Consider the following 11,099-nt stretch of genomic DNA (forward strand, 5'->3'; position numbering starts at 1 on the left):
CGTCGAAACATATCACAATTCAAAAAATAAAAACAATAGGAATTTCAACAATCAAAATTGACGTAGAATTTTCTCTGTCTTTCTCCAGTACCTATAGTTTTCTATTTTAATCAATATTATATACAAAAATCAAGAAAAATGCCTTCACGCCAGTTAATAGTTTTCGACTTCGACGAGACCATCATTAGCGTCAACTCCATGCGTCAACTTTTCCAATTTATACCGAATTATCGGCGTCCTCACAAGTACGACTCGCAGAAAAGGGGTTGGATAGATTATACCAATAAAGCATTTAAGGAACTCCATTCAATGGGATACCCGGCGAATACAATGTGCAAATTTATACGCGCCGTGCCGGCCGTGCCGGGAATGGTAAAGCTGATACACTATCTGTGGAATTCAAGTGAGCCGACTTATGACTTGATCTTGATCAGTGACGGCTATCGCATTTTAATCGCCGATTGGCTGGAACAACATGGGATTTTCCACTGTTTCACTGGTATTTATTGCAATCCCTCAAAGATCAATGATTGCGGAGAGGTTACTGTGAGCGGTTATCACTGTGCAGAATGTCCGTACAGCCCACAGAACTTGTGCAAGCGGCGTGTGATGGAAGAATTCATTTCAATGCAGAAAACTCTGAATATAAAGTACGATCGTGTAGCGTACATCGGCAATGGTAGCGGGGATTTCTGCCCTACATTGGGTTTGGGATCCTGTGACCTCGTGTGCGCACGCAAATACGATATACTGGCTGAGAAAATTCAACAAAATCGCAAAAAATTAAAAATAAAACCGGAAATTTACTTGTGGGTTAGTGGGTATGAATTAATTGCTAAATTGGCTCAAAATAAAGACATAGACAATATTAAAAAATTACCTAAACCAACTTGTTACGGAATGGTAAACTCATCTTAAGAAAAAATTTTGGTGTAATTTATATTTCTTTGCAGGTAATTAAGTCCTAATAAAAACTTTTACGATTGGAGAAGTGTTCCATGATTCATATTATTTGGGTGTCTGAATACGAGTATATCATTTAGAGAATATTATAGGTTTCCGATCTCATCAGTGCATTTTGTAGATGGACCAATGGGTCAAAAAGCTACATAAATTTTAACACAGTCATTATAAAGAAAAAAAACTAATTTTCAAGTAATAATTCAAGAAAAAACAGAGAAGAAAACAACACAGTTATTTACAACCGGAACTACGTTGCTAAGTTTTTCCCGTTATTTTACTCAAAGTGGAATCTCAACTGCTAACGAAAAAGTATTACGTATCCATTTTAGAATTTTAACCCAATATTAACTTGAGAGCAGCGCGTGACACTCCAGAGAATATTAATGCATCTAGCTTAAGTATCAGAGATAATTTTTGGTCTTTATGTTTTTTTGAAGTTTGTAAAAATTAAGAGCAATACCATGTACAAGTATACATACTTGTATATATGTACATTTCTTGTATATACAAGGAATGTTCCAAAGTAAATAGTCCTTTTTGAATCTAGCGCCCCCTGGTGGCGCCGTCTATACGTCGACTGGTGCGTTAGAATCTACTATCTTTATCAATTGTCCAGTGAGAATTTCCAGACATTTCATCTATTGAAAGTGAAGTTATTGCGTTTTAAGTGTCAGTACCTCCAAAACATGGATTTATAGCATTTTGACCGAGCATTTGGCTTACGAAAAGTGTGTGCACGGTTTGTTCCGCACAAATTAACTGACGACCAAAAATTGCTCAGAATCCAACAATCGAAGGACGATTATTTGACCAAAAGTCACATTTTAACCATTAACCACTCCCCGTATTCACCTGATATGGCACCGTGGGACTTCTTCCTTTTCCGACAAATGCATTTGCAATGAAAGGAAAGCGTTATGCAGACGTAGAGGCCATTCAAAAGGCTTGCGCCGGCATACTGGCGGCCATACCGGCAAACTAGCTAAAAAACATGCTTTTGGACCATGCAAAAAGCTGTATTGAAGCAGAAGGAGACTATTTTGAATAAAATAAATAGATTTTGCCGAAAAAACATTTGTTCTGTTTTTTTTTTTTAAAGTCCTGTTTACTGTGGAACGCACCTTGGATGTACATTACGAGTGTATATTGGTTACCTACCAAAGTCAACTGAGTCGGGAGTTGCGATTTTGTGCAATGATCCAGTACTACCTTTTTTTTAATAAGAGGAATGACAACATTAGAAAACACAACCTACAACGAATGGTTTTACGGCAATCAGGGGGATTCTCCTGTCAATGTAAGACTATTCCGTAGTCTTTATTTTGCAATTCGTTTAATCATTTTTTTGATCGACGCAATTTAAAAAGCTTTTACCCCTAATCTAGAACTATTATATAAACCACAGTGTAAGGTAATTATGTATATTATAGTTGCCTGTATACTGGGGCTAGAAACTATGACAATATTTTTCTTTGCAGATGGCTACTGAAGTTAATATACATATTTTGAATCGCATTTAACAACCCTTAGCTTTCTTTTTTGGGAATAACTGTTCGAATTATTAGGCAGCATTGCTTAAACTTTGTCTAAAATCGAAAAATTAACATGATGAAATGAAATCACTAAATTTCTGTGTTGATATTGAATATTAAAGTATTTTAAAATTTATTATATTACAGTTTTTTTTATTATATTCAATTTTTTTTTAAATCTGTTTTATTATTAAAACGACTATGACTAACTTTACTGACAAAAAACAATAATGTCGATGTATAGTACAATGAAAAATATTTTACAACAATGAAGGTGAGTGTAATGGAGGGAATCTCTTTAGCCTTCTACATTATTGACTATGCGCCAGCAGTTGGATCGCAGGTACATAAGTTATGCTGGTTCTCCAATCCAGAGAGGTGACGACAACTATTCAGTTTTGAGCATTTTTGAGTTTCGATGGAAAACGTCAGTTCTAAGATAAAAGGTGCACACACTATAGTGCGAAAAGCTAGAATAACTTTACTATTTGTATCAGCCGAGCTCCCCAAGATTTGAAATTCATACGATCGGATCGATCTGAGTATTGCCTTATATACCATATATACGCTAAGAATAGTTTGTTTTTTTTAGACAGGGACGGGATCTTGACCATAGAAGCTAGTGCAGCTGCACAAACCTTAACCTGAGCTGGATTCTCTTTATTTTCATGTAGTCTCTCTTTGTCTTTTGTTAATTGTAAGTCCCAGATATTTTGCGCTTATGCTTGTTGATAGCAACTGACCACTTTTGGACCTATTTCGTACTGAGGGTACATACCAATTGTATGGTTGCGATATTAATTGTAAATTTCAGAGATTGGGAAATACTTTCAAGTGTTGTCAAAACTTTACAACAAAAAATATTATATTACAATTAAATTTATTATTAATAATTTATAATTTACATATGTATGTATATTTCTGAACGGTAGTACTTGTATTTTGTGTCAATGTACATGCGGGTGTCGGAACACTAATATTTTGTAGGCAACTGTATGTGCCACAGCGTCGTTTGAAGTAGGCAACGCATTGGCGGCATATGTTATGGTACTTTGAATTGTAAATCCGCAAATAAGCATAGTGGCAGGAATAGAGAAACTGTTACTGAGTGAGGTCTGATCGTTCTCTGAAGTACTGCGTAATAATTAATAGGCGCTGTGTCCTCGCAGAATCAGTTCAAAAAGTGACATCGATAGGATCAGAACCAGAATAAAGAGGTGTTTAACTTACAAATACAAGGGCATTAAGTTTGTTAGCTCTCAATTAGTAAAAGTTTTTAATAATTTTCCATTGAAAATTAATGATGCATTACATGACAAAACATTTCATCAAATACATTTATATTTCTTGTTTTCTTTAATTGTCGTTGTTTTACATTTTATTTAGTGATCTACATAGAGCAAGGCAACAAATCCCTCCGTTAACATATTTCTTTGCTAAGATTTCAATCTGGTCATCCCACATTTCAAATTGTTAACGTCAAAATCTCCTGAACTTTGACAGCTGATCGAGTTCAGGAGGTTTTTACGTTTAGCAATTGCTCTCTCACTTCCAATGAGAGATGAGTTGGGCATCTCTTTATCTCTGATCAGAACTTGCTGTGCTATGTTAATAAAAATTAGAAAGTGAAGTTATTGTGTTCTAGCATTAAAAAGTGTAAAGTTTTAAATTATGGAATCATCTACGAACGAAATCCCCGACATATATATATGTATGTATGTCGGTCGTAGACTCATTACTTTCATTACCACTTTTTGGTTCGTGTTAAAATCAACCTAATGTGCGACGCGATTTTTTTGCTTTTTTTTATTTTTTTTTCTTTTTACGCATTTTATACGATGAAGCACGTAATCCTTCAGAGCCTTCAACTAGTCAAGGAGCGAGACGTAAAAGACGAGCAACAGAAAAGCCACTGGCTGTGGTAGAATATTATAAGGGGAAATCAGGCATTGATCTTTCCGACCAAATGGCTTCATACGCAAATACCCTTCGCAAAGGGTTAAAATGGTACCGAAAGCTGGGAATTGAACTTTTACTTCGACTTTCCGTGGTAAATGCCTATACTGTGTATAAAGCAGCTACGAATAGAAACATTAATATACGAACATTCCGTGAACGCGTTGGTAAGGGCCTACTAGATCTCACATCCCCGCAGCAAAACATATTATCACAAAAAGAGTAGATGAAAATAATAAAACCATCCGAAGTGCTTGTGTTTTATGCTACGCTGAAGCAAAAATAAAATTTAGTCGAAAGGAAGCAAGAAAGAATATCAAAAGGACAACTACGTACTGTCCGCAATGCTCCAACACTCCTCAATTGTGCATTGATTGCTTTCCAAAATATACACATCTAAAAAAAATTAATGTAAAAATCAATGTAATTGAAGTTATCATATCCTAATTTTAATTTTTCAATATCTTTTTTATACTTTTTTTCCGAAATATCGAATGAATTCCAATAAATTTTCAAAATTATAAAGAACCTCCGAGTTTTTATCATAAAAACCGCAAAAATGAAGATATCTCTTTGAAACTTGGACCAAAATTTAGGGCAAACATTACATTTAAAAAACCCTGTAGCGTCAACCAAAAACACATGACAATACCTAAGGCCAGACAATGCCTGTCGCACGAAAACGTGTAGCCATGGCATCCCAGGAAGTTTTTGGTGTCGCACGAATACGTGTAGCCATGGCACTCAATGTGTTAAAATATCATATACATATGTATGTATATATGTGTTTGACCAACATAAACGGTTAAGGTTGTACATTATCGCGAGAACATGTTTCTAAGCAATTTTGTAAAGATAACTCACAAACTGGCCGACATACAAGTACATATTAAAATGTTGAAGAAATAATACAGTTACACACTAAATTTGGTTGATATTGGATTACATCTAAAGACGGTCGAAACCACGATCACTGTCCAGTTTTGATACCGGCTCCTATAAAGCGATTCCGTACCATCTTACGTAAATGTAAAATTAAATGACTTATTAGTTTTCATCAGAACCGATATATGGGGAGAGGACTTGGTTATAATTCGAGTCCACCCTTTCTCACAGTATGTGAAGTAGTGCTACAAAGCCTTGTACTTAAGAAGTTTGGTTTATGTAACTGCAGTGGTTTGTGCGTTATGCACATTCAATTTATTAGTGAGTGTTTCCTCCATAATTTTAGTATGCTCTGGGCATCGGTTAATAGATCACCTATGGAGGTTCTACAAGAGTATGCTCCAGTCTTGAAACCTTCTGTTAGTCGCCGCATCTACTAGTATCCCTCTTTTTTTGTCTGCAAATACGTCACGCTTCCCTCTTGAGCTCTCGGTATCTATCCGATCGCGCACGTGTTGTGGTCGATCGTAACGTTGCGAGGTAGCCAGTCTGTTTTCTCTCCGCTGCGACACGGCACACCTCCTCCGTAGAGGCGGGTGCGTATCATGGACGCAACAAGATAGAGGTCCAAGTCGATGTTAGAAAATTGGTGTGTACGCACGTCTAAAACACTGAAGACATCCTAAACATTGAAGACAATTCATCAAAACGACCTTATCTTGGAACAATAGAAATGCACTATCTGTACAACAAACAATAACAACCCAAACATTTATATACCTACTAGTAAACAACCGGCATCTCAATAGAATAAGTAGCACTATGTAAACAAACCTAAACAAATAATATATTATATCCAAACAAATTAACAACTAGTAATAAGTAAACATACTAGTTAGTACTATAAATAGAAGTACGAACCATGTAATAAGTCGGTCTTAAGAGTATTAATAAAGAGTACACATTTCCGTGCAGCTCTAAAATATAATATTTTGACTCATCTTTACTTACGTAAAAATTAAATCGCTCGTAGAAGGCATCTTTGGTCATATCGTCCTTATCTTCTTTGGAGGCGTGGGCGCAAATCAGCGATATGTTGAAGAACTTCGCTTTGATGCGGATTGTGGCCAAACGTTTATCCACCGGAATGAATGACAGCACTCGGCGACGGAGTCTTGGCCACTGTAGTAAATGGCACAAGGACCTACTCGCCTCAGGCCTTGTCCCCTCTATCGCATTTCTTAGACGGCGGTGATGTCAGCCTTCACTCTAAAGAGAACCCACCTTCCCAATTAAGGGACCGGACATTCCAGGTGCATGCCCTTAAATCGTAATCCATGGTCGGCATTAAAAGGGGGGTTTCTCTTCCGCGACTGTTGTTTCATTTTCATTAGGAGCGTGTTTTACGTGGGGGGTCCCAGCTTACAACCCTGGGGAGGGATGCTTTGCCTTCCAACTATAGCTTACCTCCAAACGGTTACCCAGAGGATACTTGGTCAAAGACCGGAAGAATCGTTTCGGGCCACTCCCAAGTGAATGGCAATCAGAGAACTTTCCCCACTTGCGTGAACTTCTACACATGAAGAAAAAAATTAATTGTTTTTGATGATCCTTTCGAAATATCGAAAGCTACATGAGCATTGAAAAGTAAGTATCGCGATTTTATAAGGTTATTATATAGAGATATTTTATTATACTCTTACATAAAACAACTAAAAACTGCGCATTTTCAAACATAAAAATGTGCGAAATATTTCTTATTAAAACACTCACTGTCGAATTATATGTATGTGTATGAAGCAAAAATTATCAATTTCTATAAAAAGTTACATAAAAAGTCTAAAAATAGAAATTTATTAATAGCAAATAGCTTTTAAGTCAAGTCAGTGAAGTATTTGACGGGATCTCTTTCTACTTTATCTTACAAAATTAAATACATTAGCCATTATAAGTCTATACTCCTTGGAAAAATAAATGTTTACTGTTTTAAACAAATGTTTACCCCAAACTCAATTGTAATCTTCACGCATCTTCTACGGTTTTTAAAGCTAAAGGCGCTCTTAGTTTTGTTAAACGTTGGATTAAAGCAGCCTCGACCAGCTCCTACTATTTTTAGTCTTCGTTTTTTCACACCTACAGTTGAGCGATCGTTTTTTCACACCAACATGCCCGAAGCTTCGCAGCAAATTAGACACTCGCTACGGCAAAATTTGTTCTTGCACTGAGCAAAAAAATGGATCAATTTTTTATGTATGAAAATGAAAATAATCTTGCGCAATGTATGTTGTGCAAGCGTACTTTTAAGAGTAAGCGTCTTTTCAATTTAGAAAAGCATTTTTTAAATTCTCATAAAGATATTTCTAATCTTGAAATTTCCGAAAGAGAAAACAAATTAGCGAATTTAAAAAAATGAACATTTACAAAGCAGTTGATACTGAAGAAAAGGGTAAACAAAAGAAAAAGGCGTCGTTTATAGTTGCTCTTTATTTTCGGTGTAGCTGCTTTGTTTACTTTTTGTTTCGCTGCTTGCTTCGCTTCTTGTTCTTCTTAACTAACATTTTTATAATTTTGTGCGTGCGGTAGTTTGGTCGACACTGGTTTAAAGAATTTAGAGATCCGTTTACTACAAAAGTTCTTTGTACATCTCTGATGAGGATTTTATTAGAGTACGCTTCTGTGGTTTGGAACCTTAGTTATCAAGTCCTAACCGGATCCAGATCCCCAGATCTGGGGAATACGGTGGCTGCGGCATCATTAGTGTGTTGTTTTTGGCCAAAAAGTCGCGCACAAGCAACGATGTGTGAGCAGGGGCGTTATCGTGGTGCAATTTTTTTTATAGGTAAAAATCGAAGACGATCCAAAACATGTGCAAGCAAAGCAGCTGTCAACAATTAAATGAACATTCAAAATGGCCGAGCTTGTTGGCATAAGTGAGAGACATGAGTACCAACATAACGCCACAAAAAATTCGAAATTCGAAAATACGTAACCCGCGAAAATTCGAAATTCGCGATACACACCTCGTAGACCTTTACTTTTAAAAATTTCTAGAACAAATTTTCAGTTAAACGAACCATTCCGCCGTATATGTCACGATTTCAATTTTCATGCCAGTACATTTGATCTAACAGACTCACTCTTTCTTCTTCTAACTTGGCGTAGACCATAGCTGTTAAGTTTTGATTACTAATCGTAATTATTAGTAATCTCATTACTTTGTATTTGAGAGTGAAATAATTGATTACATTACGATTATCTTGGTCCCAAGTAGATTACGTAATGATTAAGATTACAAGTAATCAAAAAATAATCAGGATTACTCTGGATTACTGAAAAGAATCAAAAATAATCAAAATAAATAATTGATTCTTTTCAGCGATTCTTTTTGATTATTTTTGATTCTTTTTGATTCTTTTCAATCCAAAACCCCAATCAACTTTGGTCTTTTTGCTTTTTTTAATTTTTAATAAATTTTTTTATTCAATTTTGTACAACAAATAAAGATATTCAAGAGTCTTGAATCAAGACATAATAACTGAATGTAACACCAAAAAAATAACAAGATTCATTTATAACAAAATAACAAGAAAAATATTCATTAACACCATTTAGAATTTGCTTTCAATAACACCAATTTCTCAAATGATAAGTCCGACATTGACTGGCGCCTTGGACTATTCACTATCCCCGCAAAGGAAAATAGCCTCTCTACTGGTGCTGAGGATGTCAGGGGAGTATTAAAGGCAACAAAAGCTTCTTTTAGACTGCAATGTTTTACCCAAGTGTCGTTTGTTCTTGAATTGTCATTTAAGTAACAGAAAAAGTGATGGGTCAAAAAAGCCCGACGATCACTAGCACTTAGCGCAGGAGTAGCATTTGTTCCTTTTTCGTTATCTGTGTCTGTATAAAGATAAATGAATTTAATAAAAATAATCTAAGAATATTCAAGCAATCCTACCGTTGAGGTCAAAATCAAAATGCCCATTATTTGCAAATAATTCATTATTTTTCAATATTTGTGCATTGAAAGCACGATTATCTTTTGCATAGAAATCGCAAATTGTGTTTAAAACCCTGGTACTTATGTCCGCTGCTGTCATCTCCGGTTTTATCCTTTGCAACACCTTGATCCAACTCATTTTAATATCTGGAGTTAGTACAGTTGCCGCTAGTGCTATATTGGCCTCCGGTTTTAAAGTAAAAAATGCGTCAAACCAATCTCTTAAACGCTGCTCCAACTTAGCAACCACAGAGGAAACTTGATGCATTTCTGGCTTGTTTTGCAGCTTATTCAATCTATTGCTGAGGGTCATCAGAGTCGGAATTAATCAGCCTGCATAGAATATACACTTACTTAATGTGAAACCGATAAAAAATACTAATACATTTTACCGTAATTCACGTTATTTTCTCCTTGAAGGTAGTCCAAGGCACGAGCAATAGGCCCCATCAACAACTGGTACATCTCCAGATACTGCAAATCGCTCGGAGAAAATTGTGACAAGCTGAGTCTTTCGCACAAAGGATTCAACTTGTCCTTTGCCCAAAGTAACTTCGTTACTGCGTCAAACAGTGAATTCCACCGAGTTACAACGGGCACAAGCAATGTCGATCCCAAGCATTCCACAATAATTTCCGACGACTTCGGCCATTTGCACTTCCTCCACAAGGCATTGCATTTTTCGAATGTCTGCAAAATATTCTCTTTAGTACATTATAGTTCAACAAAATCGTTAACAATTTTCAGTTACCATCGAATGTTGGATATACAAAGCCTGCTCACTTCTCAAAATCTTCACGTAATCGGCGGAAGCAAGTAAATTCAGCGTGTGGCTGCAACATCGAAGATGCTTTGGCAGCAGCAGCTCGTTTTGGAAAACTGGCAAATCGTTTTCGCTTTCATCTTCAAAAGAAGTTTCAGTTTCCGTACACCCGTACTCCTTGACAGCCTTAACAAAATTGGATCCATTGTCTGTCACCGTCATAATAACATTGGACGGGTTCAGACCAAAGCCGGCATTAATTTCGGCAATGATTTGCGCAATTTTTTCAGCTGAGTGCACGCCGAATATTCTCCTGCAAGCAAGAGCAGCCGATTTGCGTTCCAGGTTCTCTGTGAGCCAATGGCAAGTATACCCTAAAAAGCTCCGGTGGTTCCCAGACCAAATATCCCCGGTTGTACAGAAGTGTTTTACGGAGGCCATTTCCGACTTGATTTTGTGTACCACTTCACCATAATGCTCCTTCAATTTTTTTACAGCTGCTTGCCTGCTCATTATCTTCATGCCACTGGTCTGCAAGAGGTCTATGAAAGACCTTCTTTCTAAAATTGAGACAGGCAGTGCTCCATCAACAATAGCATGCAAAAGCTTTCTATCGAAGGCAGCTTGCGCAGAATTGCCAAAAGGGCTGCCCGACTTCAAACTTTTGTATTCCGCATACAATTCGCTATGTTTGACCCGCAAATGCTTCACAAAATTAGAGGTCACGTCACCAGTAGCTCTTATCTTCCGATCACATCCGACACATTTTGCAATTGTCGACATCTTATTCTGATCAGAAATCTGTGAATTCATATGTATATGAATATAATTTTCAAAGTTCAATTCATTAAACACTTACAACAACACTAAACACAACAATTTAAAAAAACAAACAATACTAAAACAACCCTAACTAATTTGAACCATATGCACATAAAAACTAACTTTTTCAATATCCGTATAAAATCTCGCGTTCAAAATAGTTTTTCCTGACACCTCA

General features: G+C 36.4%; 2 protein-coding genes across 2 annotated transcripts; one reads left to right on the forward strand and one right to left on the reverse strand.

Moving 5' to 3' along the window:
- On the forward strand, positions 1–1,074 carry LOC105228894 (pyridoxal phosphate phosphatase PHOSPHO2). Its single transcript, XM_011208901.4, has one exon. It carries the CDS (start codon positions 139–141, stop codon positions 916–918), a length of 780 nt encoding a protein of 259 aa, XP_011207203.2. The 5' UTR covers positions 1–138; the 3' UTR covers positions 919–1,074.
- Positions 1,075–8,890: 7,816 nt separating this feature from the next.
- LOC125779011 (uncharacterized) lies at positions 8,891–9,619 on the reverse strand. Its single transcript, XM_049459316.1, has 2 exons — positions 9,295–9,619; positions 8,891–9,236 (listed from the first exon to the last, which is right to left on the reverse strand). The coding sequence occupies exons 1-2, from the start codon at positions 9,602–9,604 to the stop codon at positions 8,935–8,937; spliced, it is 612 nt and encodes a 203-aa protein (XP_049315273.1). The 5' UTR covers positions 9,605–9,619; the 3' UTR covers positions 8,891–8,934.
- Between the last annotated feature and the right edge of the window lie 1,480 nt (positions 9,620–11,099).

The sequence above is a fragment of the Bactrocera dorsalis genome, chromosome 5, assembly GCF_023373825.1.
Source record: "Bactrocera dorsalis isolate Fly_Bdor chromosome 5, ASM2337382v1, whole genome shotgun sequence".
Lineage (NCBI taxonomy): Eukaryota > Metazoa > Arthropoda > Insecta > Diptera > Tephritidae > Bactrocera > Bactrocera dorsalis.

What these genes read in the sequence shown, in the direction of transcription:
- LOC125779011 (XM_049459316.1), bottom strand. Translation starts at nt 9,604, where the DNA reads ATGCATCAAGTTTCCTCTGTGGTTGCTAAGTTGGAGCAGCGTTTAAGA. An exon ending in TTTTGATTTTGACCTCAACG is followed by an intron (nt 9,237 to 9,294) that starts GTAGGATTGCTT and finishes ATCTTTATACAG; the next exon opens with ACACAGATAACGAAAAAGGA.
- LOC105228894 (XM_011208901.4), top strand. Translation starts at nt 139, where the DNA reads ATGCCTTCACGCCAGTTAATAGTTTTCGACTTCGACGAGACCATCATT.